The sequence below is a fragment of the Salvelinus alpinus genome, chromosome 33 (assembly GCF_045679555.1).
Source record: "Salvelinus alpinus chromosome 33, SLU_Salpinus.1, whole genome shotgun sequence".
Lineage (NCBI taxonomy): Eukaryota > Metazoa > Chordata > Actinopteri > Salmoniformes > Salmonidae > Salvelinus > Salvelinus alpinus.
The window spans coordinates 5876982-5895929 of NC_092118.1; the positions used below are offsets into that span (position 1 = coordinate 5876982).

Sequence of the window (18948 nt, forward strand, 5' to 3'; positions counted from 1 at the left end):
GTTCCCATCAAGTTGGACCATAGGCCTATAACGTTAAAACAGATTATTTATAAAACTCGAGGGATACATCACAATAATTTTAACAAATACATTACAGTATTTTAGTTTTGACGCATGCACATAGCCCAGTCAACTAAAATCTCTGGAATGCAGATGTTGCGCCTTTTTGAACTACGTTTTCGCACTGTCATTATTTCCGTTTCCACTTCAAGAAGCAACACTCTTTTTCGGGGCTTTGCATTTTCCACTCTCAACTCTTCCAGGTTGCTGGATCTGTAACCATTACTGAAGTCAAACGTTATCTTTGAAATGGGGGACATCGAAGCTCCCGTTACGACTGGACCGCGCCAAAGTGTCCTTCAAACGATTCTCCCAATCGCAAAAGAATTCGCTTCTTCACGGAAAGGACAACTCCTTATTGCAGAAGTGGTAACGTAGCATTTTAAAGAAGACATTAGTGTCTTTATTTCCATTGTTTCTTCCGAATACTTTTCTTCAACGCTGCCAAGACAAACAGATGCGTAGAAGTTTAGTTGGCGGGGGCGGGGTGCACTCGATTTAACGGGTTTGTGCTATTTAGAGTAACGCTTTTGAACGGTCAAAAGTAGGTTTTTGTTATGATTAATTTATCCTATCCTAACCAACTCTTCAAACAGCTGTTTAGGTAAACTATATGGAAAACACATCCATTGAATTCTGCCCATTTCTATTGAGGTCAATGTGTCCATCACACTGTTCTCATTTCGGCAAGGGAGCATTTTGTTTTCGTCAAAGGCGCTAAAAAGGATTTATGAATTAGTTAGCCACATATTTTTTTTACTTTGGAAGAAGGTTTTAAGTTTACGACTGACTACCTTTTAATTCTGGTGAGAACTTTGATGTATACCAGTTAAACGAAAGACATAATGCATATGGATCATTTTGGAGACATGTAGCCTAGTGTAGGCTAATTCATGTTTACACAAGCAAGCAATAGACCTTACATACAAATGTAATGTGTTCTATACTGTACTTCATGTGGTCAGTCTACTGTCGCAGTTCTGCTTTGTATTACTGGATAATAGGTTTTGACATGATGTGCAGTAGTCTATTGTAGGGACACATTTGCACATGCAATTAAACCAAAATGGTAATGGTAAAAATACATTTTAAAAGAGATAGTTTGCTCAAATTACAAATCGTTGCAAACAAATTAACTCCATTAATTCTTCAATGAGTATTGATTATTTCAAACCTCAGATATCAGGAAGTGAAACAAGAGAGTGTGTCTGCTTAGACATCTTCACTGTAAAAGGGGTCATCACCAAGGATTTGAACCGATTGAACACATATGTTATTATCATGGACTCTCCTATGTCTGTCATGTGAGATTCAGTTCCTGGATGTGCTGCATAAAACAATGATCAATCCTCTCAGTCTCTAATTAACTGACTCTGCTGGAGGGCATGTAGCCCAAAAGATATACTGTATAGAATAGAGGGCTTTATTAGAGGGCTCTGGCTGACTGGCCCTATAAGGTAAAGGAATCAGTCTCCAAGAACAATGCGGCCTCTTTACACACACTTAGAATATGATCCTCTCCCTTGTTTGTGCTAGAAACCACATGGGTGCTACTATGACTTTATAAAACTCACAATAAAATATGAAATATCCTGGTTTTAGTAGTGGCTCAAGACAGCTGGAAAACATATATGCATAGAGTTTTTCATGATCGTTAATAGCTGGAATGACAATAATGCTGCTTAAGTCATTTAGTTTGTCGCTCGTAGCATCCAATTTACAAGAAATGTGTTGTGCCAGAATTCTCAGAAGCCAGTTTTAGATTCCAAGATTCCTAGAGAATGTACCTTGTTGCTTTACTATGCAGAAACATAGCAGTGGGTGTCTGAGATGACAAACGTTAGCCATGTCAAGGTCAGACAAAATGTCCGATAAGCAGTTCTGCTGTGCGTTATGAAGATATTCAACGTTATTCGACGATGAAACACATTCTAAGTGTAAGATAGATGAACAGTGTGCTCAGGGTTGTATCTATGAAAGCAGCAGTAGCAGTCTGTGTTGTATTTCGGGGAGTTCCCACCCCAAGGTGAGCCTTGTCTATGGTTTTGATGGCCCAGTGTAACAAATACAAGATGGCTCTGTGTAGATAACAGTGCCTGGGCTTGTCTCGTCCAATGATGTTGGCCGGAGGAACTCAGGACAAGGGGATGTAGGGAAACAAGCACTATCACCAGAAATGCTTTACAAAGTAAACACAAACTTGTGATTCGTGGAGAGACTGCATGCTGATATTAAAGACTTATGGGGATCTTTGAAATCACAAAGACAGTTGCTTCTTTCAGGATTTGTGCTCAACCAGACAAAAACGTTTCATGATTAGCCAAAGTGAACAATTACGTTAATACATTTGTGTATAAACAAGCAAAAACTTTTGAACTCATGTACAGTATAGGCTTATAGTGTGTCTGTGAGTGCCTGTGTATATTATTTGTCATTCAACAGCTGCATCTCCTTACAGCTTGAGACAGGAAATGTAATAGCTTCGGGTCACTGCAACATTTCTTGAAAGGGAGATTTTGGACCAAAATAACTTTAGAATGCCTTTACTGCATTCTATTAGTCACTTTCTCTATCTCTCCCTCCCTCTGTCTTCTCCGTCAGGCTCTGTCCCTCATCGCGTTCATCTGTTTTGTGGCGTCCACGGCAGCAGCCTTTGTCACAGCACCCCTCATTGAGTTCCTGGCTGCCCTTTTCCTCCTTTTTGCCTATTCCACCAAATTCAATGAGCGATTTAAGGGATTCCAGTTCCCCCTCATGGTGAGTATACACTGAGTGTACAGAACATGAAGAACACCTTACTAATATTGATTTGCACCCCCTTTTCCCTCAGAACAGCCTCAATTCGTTGGGGAATGGACTCTACAAGGTGTCGAAAGCGTTCCACAGGGATGCTGGCCCATGTTGACTCTGACGCTTCCCACAGTTGTGTCATGTTGGCTGGATATCCTTTGGGTGGTGGACCATACTTGACACACGCAGGAAACTGTTGAGCGTGGGGGAAAAAAACATTTCTACCACCTACCACCATACACCATTCAAAGGCACTTAAATATTGTCTTACCCATTCACCCTCTGAATGACACACATACACAATCCATGTCTCAATTGTCTCAAGACTTAAAAATATTTTTTTTACCTGTCTCCTCCCCTTCATTTAAACATTTTTTTTTACCTTAATTTAACTAGGCAAGTCAGTTAAGAACAAATTCTTATTTACAATGACATCTACCCCGACCAAACCTGGACGACCCTGGGCCAATTGTGTGCCGCCCTATGGGACTCCCAATCACGGCCGGATGTGATACAGCCTGGATTCAAACCAGGGACTGTAGTGACCCCTCTTACACTGAGATGCAGTGCCTTAGACCGCTGCGCCACTCGGGAGCCAGAGTGGATTGATTGAAGTGATTGAAGTGGATTTAATGAGTGACATCAATAAGGGATCATAGCTTTCACCTGGTCAGTCTATGTCATGGAAAGAGCAGGTGTTCATAATGTTTTGTACACTCAGTATATTTATAGTCCACTTGGGTACAGTAGGGATGGTAGCCACTGCTGACAATTGTAAAACAAATGTGAAACTAGTTTTTCATTTGTATTATCTCTCTTTTAGGATTTTCTGCGCTGTGTCAGTGCGTCCATCATTTTTTTTATCATCTCCATAATATCGGTTTCCAAGTTCACAGACGGGGCCTCTAAAGCAGCAGGGGTAAGAAAAGCTCTTTGACACTATCAACACATCTCTCTTCAAGCCTATGCCATGATCAGAGTTGTATCTCCTCAGCATTTACAGCACAGGTGTCAAACTCATTCCACCGAGGGTTTGCGGGTTTTCGCTCCTCCCTTGTCCTTGATTGATGAATTTAGGTCACTAATTAGTAAGGAACTCCCCACACCTGGTTGTCTTAATTGAAAGGGGAAAAAACAAAAACCTACAGACACTAGGCTTCCCATGGAATGACTGTGACAACCCTGATGTACAGTATACACATTGAACTCTGAAGTTAAGGTTGAACTCAGAAGTTGTGTCTGGTTACTTTGCTGCATTACTTCATTGTGTCTGGATACCATATTACAGCTAGCTTCTGTCAGACAATTCACCCCCTTCTGGATTTACTAGCTGTTTCACGTTGATATCAAAGGTTTTCTTTTCTTCCACCCCCTCTAGGTGTTTGGGTTCATTGCCACCATTGTTTTTGCTCTAGATTTTTACTTCATCTTTAATGACCTGGCTAATTTCCTCAAACAAGGAGGGGACTCAGGTGACGAGCCACCAAGAACCTCAGGTAAAGCGTTCGTTCAAATAATGTCTAGTATATAGTATGATGTGAATCTTCATTTTGTCCCCAATGCTACACACTGTAGCTGCTACGGTACCCCTCAGAAACATTCAGTCCTTTCCTGTTCTTCCCAGAAAATGGATACAGGAAATATAAAAATGAAAAACTTAATGCTGACCCTCCATTCAGGGTTTTTGTTTCTGTCAGTTCTAATGAAATTTGTTTGGGCAGTTTAGGAAAACAAATGAACTTACAGTTTGCTGATAGAAATCATAAGCCACATTGTGGACCACATGGCTCAAGTTTACTCAGCCAAGGGTCCCATAGGTCAGTGGGAGTGAATACTCATGGAGTGTGTTTGTGGAGTCAGCACATCGTCTGTGAAAATCTGTGCAGATTGTTGGCTTCGTTCTGAGTAGCTAATCTATTCAATAAACAAAACATGGTAACATCTGAATTCTGATTTCTCATTTGCCATGGAACTGTATCTGAGCACAACCTAGTTGTTACTATGTTAATAACATTTATATTAACTCTTTAATCATCAATGTTGTATGTGTTTTTACCTATCATGATTAGCTTCCACGATTATATGGACTTTATATTCATCTCTTACTTTAATTCCTGATCATTGCATAAGGAGGTCAGAAACCACAGGCCTTCACTTCCCTCTATGAAAGGGATAGGCAGAGGGGAAGTGTCATACACAGACAGACAAAGACATGCATTGCTTATACCCTCACTGTAAAAGTGTTTTTTCTGTGTTATAGAGTACAATGACTCAGACTCTGACTCAGACTGAAGAGGTTCTAGCCCAGAGACCATGTGTGTGTGTGTCGTCCACCATGCCTGGCAGGAAGACATCCATTCTGCAGACGTCAACGGCATCCTGAAGGATTCACATTTCATTTTAAACTGACGTGAAAACAGGTTTCCAATCTTAGTCTTTAGAGCTTGGGCACATACAATGATCAATTACGGTTATAGTATTATTTTCCAAATGTTCTAAAATTGCCCAAACTCTGAAATACATTTCTGAAGCTGTGAATGAACTGTGGTATTTTTAGTGATGGCTATTGGTTTACAGTTGCTCAGCCTCCATAATACCAAGAGGAGCATGGGGAACAAAGGCAGATGACACTACATTTTTACATAATTGAAAAGATTGGCAGCTGGTTGGCTGGTTACACCATCTGTCCAATCATCGTACTTGCTTTGCTTGATTTTTCATTTTCTGGTGTCCTTTATTGAAAATGTTGCTGTATCTGATGTGATATCCTAGCATTAAAATCATTTTGTGACAGATCCATGTTCACTGAGCTGAGAAGACTGACTGTGCATGGCACTTAGCTACCGCCTAAATGGCCACTTCCTGTTTGAATTTGATTTGTCAGCAGAATGTTTTCGTCTCTTTTCTTCCAATTCCGAAAACTTTTAATCATGGAGAAGCACTAGGAGACTTTTGTGATTGTGTTTGAAATGTAAACTGCAAGTGTGGTAGGACTGTATTCAATTATTGAAAATGGTACACCAAAATGTTTTCATATTTAGAAGGGTTTTCTTACCAGGTTTGTACATCAAACATTTGTCAATTTACAGGTCATGTAAAGAAAATAAGAAATAAATCAGTTGATTTTCAGCCATTTGTAAGCTTTAATTTGTTTAATAAAAAATGAAGACATGTTCAACAGTATTTCCAAACCCATTTATTTTGAGACAAGGTTGTCACCATAAACTATAGTTTTGTTAAATCTACAGAAAATTCTTTACATACAACAATACAGATTTTAATACTGCTTCCTAGAGTACAATAAATACTTGTATCAGTAAAGAAAAATCAAGGTCAAACTTGAAAAAGATATGAGCAGTTAAGTCTTCGCTTTAAGATAAGCCATTTCAGATGTTGAGTGGTTCAAAACCTTGACACAAGCCATAACCTCTGCACGAAGCACTGTTGGTAAAGTTGCTTTAAGGACTTCACGAAGCATTAACTTGTATTGTTCCACTATAGTCACATCATTTCACTACTAGTTAAAGCAAGGATTACATATGCACTCACATGGTCTATTACTGTATGTTAGAGCATAATGTATTGCTAGATAAAGGAGATGGATCCACTACTGTGAAGTCAAGGCATAATATACGACTTAAAACAATCAACCCAGTCCTGAATAGAGAGACATAAACACACACATTTGATTGTCTATTCTTCACACAGTTTCAATCATAATCAACAGTTATTACGGTCAATTCATTCAAATTATATCTGCAATTTGAGATTTGCAATGTCCCTGCCCTCACCTACAAAGTCATTCATTTAGTTAGGCCTTAAGATTGTTCCCACTGTCCTCACAAAGAATATTGGTTCATCAACTCTTAACACAAAATATGATCACTTTGACGAAGATGGCATCTTTTAAAACATTTGTAAGATGTCCCACAACTAGGAGTGGTTGCACTTCAGTACATATAAAGCATCCACCGTGAGCAGTTCCTCTGAGGGTATCTTTACCATAATCCACATATACATACAGTATTACCAGCAGGGTCAGTGGGATACAGAACACCCGGAATCACAATGTTGTGTAGATGTAAACACACAATACTATTTAGAACAAAAAATACAAAGACCAGAACACATGTCAACATTTCTAAAAGTCCTTCATCCTAGACACATTCAGTACAAACTTACACATATGAACAGGCTACATCTCCATAAATGTGAATTCAATGTTCCTTGCTCTGTTTGTCTGTACCAAAACAAAACAAATACAGGAAGTTAAATTGACTGCGAGGGTGTTTAATGAAATAAGATATGTGATTATGTATGCTATATAAGATGAATAAGATCACACATTCAACTGAGATACATTGGTGCGCCATTCTGTGAATGAGTATACCACGGACCCAATTATTAAGGCGGCAACATCTTTTGACAAATGTATGTGTTGCCACATTTAAGTTTCAAACAGACAATAGAACAGAAATGATGAGTCAGCCAATACCTGAGATGTGCTATGGACGCTGACCTCGACCAGCACCCGTTAATCAGTATTTCGTTCAATTATCAAACGTACCACCATGTTAGTAACGTACCACTGTGCAATTTGTCTGTCACTCACTAGGCCAGATGTTTATAGGTGTTGTACCTATAGTATGTCACATTCATACTCTTTAACCGTTTACAAATAGCACCCACACCAACTACATTGCCTACAGAAAGTATTCACACCTCTTGACCTTTTTCCACATTTAGTTGTGTTACAGCCTGAATTTCAATAAATTAGCACAAAAAAAAGTTAAAACATGTTTTCACTTTGTCATTATGGGGTATTGTGTGTAGATGGGTGAGATAAAATCTATTTAATCCATTTTGAATTCAGACTCTAACACAACAAAATGTGGAATAAGTCAAGGGGTGTGAATATTTTCTGAAGAAACTGTAAATCAAAAGTCCTTCGATATTTTTTGTTGTTGTAAAAAACAAATACCTTCAATCTTCCTTCAAAAGCCCATGTGGTTCGGTGTTGTGTATTAGTGAGATACACTGAGGATGGTTACTTTACATATTCTACAGAGACAGAGACAACTGAACTGTAATGGCATTGTGGAACTGAACTGTGTTGGGAATGTGTTTCAGGAGTGTCGGAGCTCATAAACGTAATAACCGGTTGACCTGCCGTAACGAATAGGCCTAAGCTTTTGGTCCTTTTTTTTCAAGTTCATGTTTAAAAAAAATATCAATCAATTGAATTTATTAAATTGTTGTTCTCTTTGTGTGTCAGATCTGTAGTGTTAAAAAATTATAATCCATAATAATCCAGACAGTGCTACCTGTACGTATTGCAAATAAAACAACCACCAGACCCTGTACAGTATGTGCTGGTGGCCATAGATACCAAGTCACACAGTCAAGAGCATTTACCAAACACTGATGCAAGACTTCAAACCAAGCTGAATTCAAAACCAGAAAAACACTTCATTAATATCAAATCAATGCTCTTCATGACCGTCGACAGAGGTAGATCTCTGAGCCAGTCTGTGTATTGGTACACTCAGGGGGATAAGGCTCTGGGTCCAGGCCTTGAGGCACTCTCGCCAAGGGAGACCCCCAAGTAAAGAGGCTGCAGTGCTCATCCATGGAGTGGGTACAGTGATTGGTTCTGTCACTAGGGGGTAGTCGGAGAGAGGGTATGGTAGGATAGAAGCCCTAAATGTCAGTCTTGGTCTCAGAATGTCCCCTCCATCAGGCCAGGTCAGGCCGTGCCTCCATCTCTCCCCGGGAGGCAGTGCGGGCTCGCATGTACTCACTGGTCTGGACCGCCACTGAGCGCCCGTCACCCATACGCCATCTCTTCACCGCCAGGAAGGTGTTCACAGCGTACACACACGTCACCAGGAAGCCAAAGACCTACACAGGAAGTTACAGAAACATGATTCAACACAACAGAATTTATGTTACTATGATCTTAAAATAAATGTAGGTTTCCAAGAAGTACAGGAGGAAATGACACCTCCCTCCAGTCCTTCCTAATATTCCCAGTAGTAAATACATCTCAAATAGGGACTACTTTATAATTACAGCAAGACATTTAGCCGATTAAACAGTAACACACAAAGTGTCTAATCTCTCTCCAAATCGCAGCCCTTTATACAGTCTACGCCCCTAAAGAAATAGACAAGAGTGGAAGTCAACAAATACACACCTCCCACGACTCCCTCCATCCCTCCCCAGCAGGAGAGCCCAGGGATTTAACTGGCCCATTCCAGGCCTGAAAAAGCCCAGGATGTTTAATAGAAACTTCCTGCTGAGAACATCTGTACCATAAACGACTCAGCACAAATCCCCAGGCCACCGGCCGGGCGCCCGTAGTGCACAGTTCTGCTGATCCAGCCTCATGCACAACCACAGGAATCAAGGGACCAGCAGTATGTACGAGGGCGTGCATGCTTTCTTACGTGTAAGGAAACAAGTCAGCCTTGCCAGACAATTCACATAATCTGCAAGAGATCATGGAGCGAGCGGTGCAGAGAATGAGAGGGAGAGACATCGAAATTAGGTTGAGGGTTACAAAGAGGGTTAATAGTCAAAAGAGAAAGAGACCAAGAGAAAGAGAAAGGTAGAGCGAAAAAGAGAATGAAACAGAGAGCGAAACGAGAGAGAAACCAATGAGGTGTGACCTCGCTCTCTCCTCTCTCCAACCAGGGGATTGGGGCTGAACTCCAGAGTAAACATCCATGTCACAGCTCAGAGCTGACAAGACAGGAATCAGAAATCAGCTCATAACCTCCAGGGAGGGACTGAATCAGTAAATAGTGTGGATGTGGCAGCAGCAGGGTGGCCAATGGAGCCATGAACATTCACTGTGGCTCTGCTCACATCATCAAGCTCTCAGCACTTCCCTGAACACTTTGCACCTGGGCTGGCCAATTACTGCCTGGCCAACTGATCCTCAAACCTCGCACACTGTCAAGCAGCTTGATGTAGCAGCAATTCTATTTTGGATTTATTATACCGTAGGTGGGGAGGAAATGCCATATTGACTTGGTGAAATGCAGTTCAGGCTACCTTCCACAGGGAGGCAGCAGTTAACAGGAAATGCAGTATAACGTGGACAGACAAAGAAAGGAAAATCAACAGAAAAACTTCAGGGAGGCTTGTAGCTAATAGCTAAATGTCTTGCATTCGATTTGATTATTGAACATATCTCTGAACATTACATTTTGTAGTAAAGGTCTCTGATGTATATTTTAGATGCATATAGGCAACTCTTCAAACAACAGAAATCCAGTGGGTCATGTAACACCAGCCACTGTTCTTTGCGTAGCACAATAATGGATCAAAGAACTCTTTCACAGAGAGAGGGGAGTAGGGAAGGGAGGATGAGGGGGTGAAAGGAGAAAGACCAGACCTCAGCCCATGTTTCAGTGGTGTACATCTGAGACAGATTGATAAACAGGGTGGTCACTCCCGAGAAGGCCCGGGTCAGGGGTCACAAGGGAGTGACCAGGATGAGGATGCAGTGGGGCGGGACGGGGAACCCACCACTGCTGCGATCTCGGCACCGGACTTGTGGTTGAGAGCAGCCAGGACCACAGAAGCCAGGAAGAAGAAGACGGTGCTGGCTGCAGTGTTGACCAGGTCCTGTGGCGACAGACAGACAGACCATGCATATTAATTAACAGGTCATGTTTAGACTGATAGTTACTGTACATGTTGTAAGTAGCAAGGAGTTAGTACTAGCTTCTCTCACCATGTTGTGCAGAGACAATGTTGAGTAATGTTCCAGGGTCATATGATATAACAACTTTAAAAACCACCCCCACCCAAAAAGAAAACAAAAAACAGCAGTGTTTCTCAAAGGAACCTCAGATCGCTCATCCAGGAATTATTTACAATGAACGTCAATGTCCGCCCCCCCCCAAAAAAAGATAACAAGAATAAACAAAAACTCTGTTGGTCACATGCGCCGAATACAACAAGTGTAGACTTTACCGTGAAATGCTTACTTACAAGCCCTTAACCAACAGTGCAGTTCAAGAAGAAGAAAATATTTACCAAGTAGACTCAAATAGAATAATAAAAGCTACCCATCTAGCGGTTAAAACCACACACACATTTTTTTCCACCATGTTTTTGATCTGATAGAAAGTGGTAACTCTGTGGTGTCCAGCTCTAATGGGAAAGAGTGACAGACGGGTGGATAGATAGATGGATGGATGGATGGATGGATGGATGGATGGATGGATGGATGGATGGATGGAGATGAGAAGGTTGGCCTGAGGCTTGGTGGAGCGTGTTTTATTGGGCAGGATGTAGTTCTTATGAACAGGAGACAGGGGGCGTAAAATGGATTCTGTATACCACCCCTGCCTTGTCACAACACAACTGATTACCTCAAATGCATTAAGAAGGAAAGAAATTCCACAAATGAACTTTTAACAAGGCACACAATAATTTGAATGCATTTCAGGTGACTACCTAATGAAGCTGGTTGAGAGGATACCAAGAGTGTGCAAAGCTCTCATCAAGGCAAAGGGTGGCTATTTTGAAGAATCTCAAATATAAAATATATTTTGATTTGTTTAACACTTTCTTGGTTACTACATGATTCCATATGTGTTATTTCATAGTTTTGATGTCTTCATTATTATTCTACAATGTAGAAAATAGTAAAAATAAAGAAAAACCCTGGAATGAGTAGGTGTGTTCACACTTTTGACTGGTACTGTATGTTCATGCTCTATTTCAGAATTGTAATATTTAAATAACACATTAAGATATCATTTTCGGAGTTTCTGTCATATCAAAGTTGCATATTTAGAGTCTCTGTAACCCACACCATTGTCATACTTGTCAATCCATCAGCTATCTAAATGTTTGGAAGTGTTTGTGCTGTTCTCTTGTTCTCTGTTGATAGTAATTGGCACTGAAGCCAATCACTGAAGGTCCTTGTACAAAGATCTGATTATTCACATGAACGTAGGACACTGTGTCTCCGTGATCTTTCAGTATGTGTTGTTCTGGCTGGCTGACCAGTCCTTCAGTGCTTAATAAATGTTTCAGCATGACTGGGGCAAGGCCCCCCATGTGAATTGTTGTGATGGGAGTCATAACCCACATCGTCTCACATGACACCAACTCTCTCCCACAGACTCACTGGCCAAACCAGACTCAAGACTGAACACTAGACAAGCGAGACCCTCAAAACCAGAATACTGGCCAAACCAGACTCAAGTCTCCCTTTTTTGCACCAACACACATGTACAGCTCAGACCACCAAACCACACATACACTGGAATCAATCAGAGACAAATCAAGCCTGAGTCTCACACTTGGCTTCAGATGTAGGGCAAATCCTCTCTAATGCCTCACTCCCTGTATATGCAGTCTGTATGTGTGGCAGGTATAGAGTGTGTCTTGAGTTTGATCCGTTCGGCAAGATGTGTGAAAAGAAAGCAAACGGTGCTCAGTGGGATGTAAAACTGTGAAAAGTGCTGTTTTTCCTGGGGTTTAATCTGTCTGATGTGTTTCTACAGCGGCACTAGGCTATCTTGTAGAGCTGGATCTCCCACTGGACACACCACCATCACCAACACAATAGTAACAGCACAGCATACACTGGTCCAACTGGAGTTACTGGACTGATTTATCAGCGGCAATACTGCCATGCTCCCTCTACTACACACACCAGATCCATCTCACCCTAGATCCAGCTCACCCTAGATCCAGCTCACCCTAGATCCAGCTCACCCTAGATCCATCTCACCCCAGATCCATCTCATTCTAGATCCAGCTCACCCCAGATCCAGCTCACCCTAGATCCAGCTCACCCTAGATCCAGCTCACTTCAGGTCCAGCTCACCCTAGATCCAGCTCACCCCAGATCCAGCTCACCCCAGATCCAGCTCACCCCAGGTCCAGCTCACCCCAGATCCAGCTCACCCCAGATCCAGCTCACCCCAGATCCAGCTCACCCCAGATCCAGCTCACCCCAGATCCAGCTCACCCCAGATCCAGCTCACCTCAGGTCCAGCTCACTTCAGGTCCAGCTCACCCTAGATCCAGCTCACCCCATATCCAGCTCACCCTAGATCCAGCTCACCCTAGATCCAGCTCACCCTAGATCCAGCTCACCCCAGGTCCAGCTCACCCCAGGTCCAGCTCACCCCAGGTCCAGCTCACCCCAGGTCCAGCTCACCCCAGGTCCAGCTCACCCTAGATCCAGCTCACCCTAGATCCAGCTCACTTCAGGTCCAGCTCACCCTAGATCCAGCTCACTTCAGGTCCAGCTCACCCTAGATCCAGCTCACCCCAGCACAATACTCTCTGGGAGAAACCCTTCCCACATTCCACATGCACAGCAGCGGTTTGTAAAGCAGTAGCAAAAGATGGAGCGCCTGCCTTTAAATACCCCAGTCAAACCACTGCCTCTCGCTTTCTCTCTCTCTCTCTGCAGAGTGACACACTTCTCCAACCCCTCCTTCAACCTCAGCCGCGAGGCAGAGAGGCAGGCAGGCCGCTTAGACTTACTGGCTTCTCTGGGAGACGGGGAGATGTCAGCAAGCTCAGCATTTGGCAGAGCAGTCAGGGACTCTCCGGAAGCCAGAAAGTGTGAGTGTGTTAGGAGTGGTCTTTCGATGAGGAGGGCTGTCGAGGCTCTAGTAGCTACATCCCCTTCAAATGGCTCTACCAAATGTTTTCAGCTGCGTGTTTATGCTGATTTAGACAGGGATTAAGGCAACAGGAAGCACGCATATCCAGACAAACTCTCTGAAGTGGGAGTAGACTTCATGGGAAGAAGAGTTACCAAAAACACATTACAGAATACATTCAGTTCAACACTCTTTTCGGGGGGGGGGAAATCGATAAAAAGAGAAGCATAATTATTGCATGTCTTCCGCTTGGGTGGCAAAATACAGGGCTAAAACAACTGCAGTGAAGAACCTTTCCTGGAACACCCTCTGAGATAACTGAGTGAAAATAAATTGAATGTAAGAGAGGAGGGCTGTGCGAGCACAACAGGTTAATCACAATAGCAATGAATGGACCCTGCTAGGTAAAACAGCACGGGGTCTGACAGAGACGTGCCTCGGAACAAACAGCAGAAATTACTAACGCACACACAAACAGGGCGGCATTGCACACTATTTCAACAGATGCCAAGATTCAAGGAAAATAAACCATACAGCTACATATTCAAGAGGAATGCACGGTGTCTCATGTTTAATCAGTAGTCAAGCAAAGTAAATAAATAATACGTCGTTTGTGATTTGCCACAGGCTCATCCATCAAAACAGAAACCTTCGCTCCACTCAAGCCAATACACTGCCTGATTTCCATAAGGAGCTGGCACAGCAGGATCTGCAGTAAAGTGAGAAGGGGATAACCTGCAAACCAGATCAGCATACAGTATGCTCTCACACTCAGACGGGAGACTCTACTTGGCACATTGTCAAAGATCCAGTCAAGAGGCCACTTCAGGTTCTCCCACAGGCTGCTATTCCACTCGTGCATGTACTGAGATTTCTGTTCCCAGCCTCCTCGTTTCTGAGCAAAAACTTTCCCAGCATTCATTGGGCCAGCACTCACCCACATTGAAAACTGGCAGTGTGTATGGTCACCCTTCTCTGTGCTGTCTCTCCCTGGCATGACAGTTGGTCATTTGAAAGTCTTTGTGTGGAGAGACAACAGAGCAAGCCAGCTGAGACAATGCATGGCCGTTGTGGCAACGCCACAAAAAGAGAGCCAGTCTCTGCCTAGCACAAGACAGACCAACGCCACAACGCCACCCAATCCAGAGACACGGCATCACACAGATCACCAGGGGGGCAGGGAGAGAAAAAGAACACTAATAATACTGAACTCACTCCCCTCAGCTAGAGCCAACAATGTATCTGAATAATCAAATGACCTCTAACCAAATGTGACATTTCCAGGAGCCTTCACTCACCAACTCTTCGTAAAGGTTACCTCAGAGAGCTTTATGATGAAGCCCAAGGCTGTGCTCATTTTCTTAGGTGAGGGAACAGCTCCCCTATATTCCCAAGACAGCAATAGAGCATTACCAAACATACCACCAAAAACACAGGTTTGAGATGACAGGATCAAATAGCACATCATTAGAATGAGATATGGACATATTGAATTATGGCGATACAAAGATGTTGTGTTGACATGGTGCACTGTTGCCATCTTTTTCGAAGGGTCCAGCATACCCGCACCTGACATTTGCTACGACTGCATTTTTAAAAACTCATTTGTCACCCACATTTTATAGGCAAGTGCACTTTCAGCACATTCAGTTTACCCTCAGTTCAACTGATCAACTTTTATTTGATCAAACGTCATGTCAAGTTGCTCTCATGCCTATATAATAACACTGCATTTAAACTGGTCACAACTTTAGTCTCAAAACAAAGAGACCAACCCTTATCGACATCTGAACCAGACTCTTGCCTCCAGTAAGAGGATGTGATTGGTCAGTGTGTGTGGGTGGGTTACACACCGTCATGCTCCAGTTGACGTGGGGCACTTTGGTGTGCAGACTCAGGCTGAAGATGAGGAGGAGGACGCCGGTGACAACAAAGGCACTGCAGCTGACAAACTCAAAGAAGTAGACCCCTCCGCAGGGTAGGCACAGCATGATGGTCTCTATGCAGATGAAGGCTATGAGGGCCAAGGCCTGCAGAGAGGGAGGAGGAAGAGGAACAGGTCAAGGACAGCCTTAAAATAAACTATAAACATACAGTCCTACAGTAGAGTGGGTGGTAGAGAGTGTGTCGTTATGACACTACCCACATCAACACATACAAATCCATTCAGTCAGGAGTACAGTCAACGTTCGTGAAAACCACAATTGACACAGGACAGCTTACGTTTTAATATTGTTCATTCATAATTTGAGGCATGCCAGGGGTTAGCCATGTAGTCATGATAACTACATATCAACTAGTGACACTAACCACGTTTCTTTCACCGTACACCAACGTTTCTAAATCTTTGATGAGACTGAGGTGACTGGTGCTGGTGGAGTGGCATTGCCTTGGGATGTGAGTGAGAGGAGCCCACAACCTCATTGTGAACAGTTAACTGATATATTTTCCCTCCCATTCATCACTCCGCCACAGTGATGGGGGAGAACTCGGAGGTTAATGTGTTATTTAGGGTTTCCGTTGCAATCAGTCTGACTCTCCACAAACCTCAGACCAGCAGATTACAGGTTGGTCCGCGTGAGCCTGAGGGAGACGGAACCACCGCCATCACCACGCATACATATTCCAGGCTTTGTCCCATCTGGGCCGGGCTCAGACCGGATCTAGTTGCCTGACAGATCTAAATAAAGAATCTGTTCCTTCTGGGATAATGGGCCCAGTCCAGCTTGTATCATCAAAAATGTATGAGCTCTGTGACAGGAAGTCTGAGAATTACAGGCATGCTAATGCACACACTTAGCACCCTTGCCATGTATACATTCACACCACCTTGAGAAAGCTAAAAGGTGGCTAATGGACCATTCCCTAGTCACATCACTCAGTGCCTGAGGAAGAAAGAAAGAAAGAGAACTATTTTGGTATCATCATCAAAAGTGACATCACACTCTTATGTATGCACGCGCGCACACACACACACACGCACACACACGCACACACGGAATCTCTTTCCTTCTCTCTCTCCTCCCACCACTTTTGAAAAAGCCCGTTCCTAAGGGGAGCTTTCAGGTGTCTTATGCAGATGCTTGGTTTCACAGCTTTGACAGGGAAGTCACATGACTTCATGACAGTCTACGGCTCCCCACATGGACTTGGGACAGCCAAGCGTCTGAGGATCTGCTTACGGCCAGAACTCTAAAAGATTTAGGATTTAACCTAAAGAATCCATCCCTAACAAGCCTTATCAAGAAGCCATGAGACACCCAGATTTGCACACGCGTACACTTCATGCTGTTTCTATAATGTATGACCTGCTCAGATTTCTTGTCTGTTTTCCATGCTCTTTTGAAATGCAGATTGATCCAGGCCTCTCTGTGAAGAGCCAGCTCCTGTTTTGTACTGGTTAAATGGAAAGGGTGATTGACAGACAACGATTTCCATGGCAACAGTGGGACTTGAATATGCAGATTCACCTCCCTTTTTAGCCGTGATATTATCTTTAGACAGAGAAAAACATCTCGCCTCTGTACAATTATCTGTAATGGCGTTGGAGACAATATGAATCCTATGATTTATGTGTAAAGAATTACCATAATTATGAAGTTGGTCAAAAGACCAATCCATCTGTAATATTAAAAATGTTTATGAAAACAAAACTCATTTTCTATAAAATATGTTGGCGCAGTGTCAAGGCCCAATCCATCCCGTCTTTTTCTGGGTCAAACACGCTGCTGATCAGAAGCCACTCTTGCCTCTCCATCCAAGTCATATATTATCCTGAAGAACAAGTTTGTGATACCGTGAGGATGAGTTAATCATCCATCTGACAGCAACAGTTTTCTATAGAATAGAGCAATTTGAGAATTTACAGAATTTGCTGTAAATACTGGCATCTTAGTTGCCTGAGATTACAGACAACGGACATGGTAAGTGCAGGGAGTAAACCAAACAGTATATTGGACCAGATGCTGATGGGAGCAGCAGGGAGGCAGCTGTTCCTTCTGACCAGCTCCCCTCCTTTCCTCACCTCTTCTCTCTAGCCCCAGGCTGTTTCTTAAACCTGTCAGCCCGGTTAATGAACAGACCCGGGTACTGCAACAGGGCTTCTCATCACAACACTCCTCTGTTTCTGACACGTAGAGTTGTTGAGGCAGGAGAGCGCTTAGGCTGCCCTCCTGATAGGTTCTCTGGCTAACCACCCTTCACACGTTACACATCTGCTGCAATTACAGCCTTGCGAAGGCCAAACACTGCACTCAATCTCACGCGTACAAACGTATTACTATTTCAGAGCGGCAAATCTTTGTCAAGGCCACACTTACAGTAGGTACCCTCTGCGAGGGATTCATTCGGGCCTATGTCTTTCTCTGTGGCAGCCAACTGACACCGCATTAGAGCGGTGTTTGCCTGGGTACACACAGCGTGACATAACAACATGGACGTGTCCAGACTGGGGGTGGAGGGTGGATGCAGTGGATGAAGTCATCGCTGAGTCGTGATAAAAGCAGCCCTTCCCTGGCCCAGTGTGGAGCAGGTGTCAGACAGGGAGGGGGGAGGGGATGGGGTTACTATGCATGCTGGGTAAGCGTGTAACTAATGATTATATGTCAACCCCCCCCCACCCTTCTCCAAAACCTCCCATTCTTCATCTCTGGGATTAGGTACATTGTGAGTTGCTTGCAATGGCCACTTGGGAGTCAGATCCCATTCTTGTTCACCATCTGTTGTGGCCAGAAAATGAACGGAGGTAGGCATCACGACACAGACTGCACTCCAACGACCTTTGATCAGAGGTGTCCTGTGCATTTTGTTCCTGGCCTAAATGGCTCATAGATATCTGTGCAAAAATAACCGTTTTTCGCCTGTTTCTTGACCCCAGAGATGTCTGTAGAGCCAGAAACTCCGCCTATCATGTGTGTTTGTTAAAGACCAGTCTGAGAGAAACCCTAGAACACAACACACAGTCTCTCCAGAATGGGAAGTGCTAGCTGACACGGAGCAGCATCTGGTAAATTCATTTAGCTCCATACACAGCCTACAAAAAGGGCCTTCAATAATATTTAACTTTCCCTTGTTAAATCACCACACAAAAAATATCTACATTACAAGGTCCATTGACACAACTGAATAGCTATGTAAGAACTTAATCCAAAGGGCAACACTCTACAAAAGAGATCAAAAGGGAGTTTTATTTTGGTATTATAAAGGCCACGGTGTAAATTACATTATAAACAGTACAAAAAGGAGGGACTGTCAAAATCTGATTGGTAAGAGCTGATTGGGTAAGAGCTGATTGGGTTAGATGACTTGAGCTCTGTGGAAATGCTTAGAGGAGATGAGATCCACAAAAAGCCTGTTGTCACGAGACTTTTCACATCCGTGTAAAGTTTCATCATAGACTGACACAAAGAAAGGTTCTCTGAAAGTGATAGCGCCAGTATCCTGGTACTACTGT

At 43.1% G+C, this 18948-nt stretch overlaps 2 protein-coding genes across 2 annotated transcripts in view; one reads left to right on the forward strand and one right to left on the reverse strand.

Moving 5' to 3' along the window:
* LOC139563004 (CKLF-like MARVEL transmembrane domain-containing protein 3) lies at positions 1 to 6028 on the forward strand. Its single transcript, XM_071381234.1, has 5 exons — positions 1 to 429; positions 2662 to 2817; positions 3674 to 3769; positions 4229 to 4346; positions 5111 to 6028. Exons 1-5 carry the CDS (start codon positions 310 to 312, stop codon positions 5140 to 5142), a joined length of 522 nt encoding a protein of 173 aa, XP_071237335.1. The 5' UTR covers positions 1 to 309; the 3' UTR covers positions 5143 to 6028.
* Positions 6024 to 18948, reverse strand: part of LOC139563003 (CKLF-like MARVEL transmembrane domain-containing protein 4) — a 25366-nt gene continuing 12441 nt past the window's right edge. Inside the window, exons 2-4 of the mRNA XM_071381232.1 lie at positions 15350 to 15526; positions 10387 to 10485; positions 6024 to 8751 (exon numbers count right to left, since the gene is read on the reverse strand). Coding sequence (XP_071237333.1) covers positions 8587 to 8751; positions 10387 to 10485; positions 15350 to 15526 — 441 coding nt within the window. The 3' untranslated portion in view covers positions 6024 to 8586. The remainder of the gene's footprint in view (positions 8752 to 10386; positions 10486 to 15349; positions 15527 to 18948) is intronic.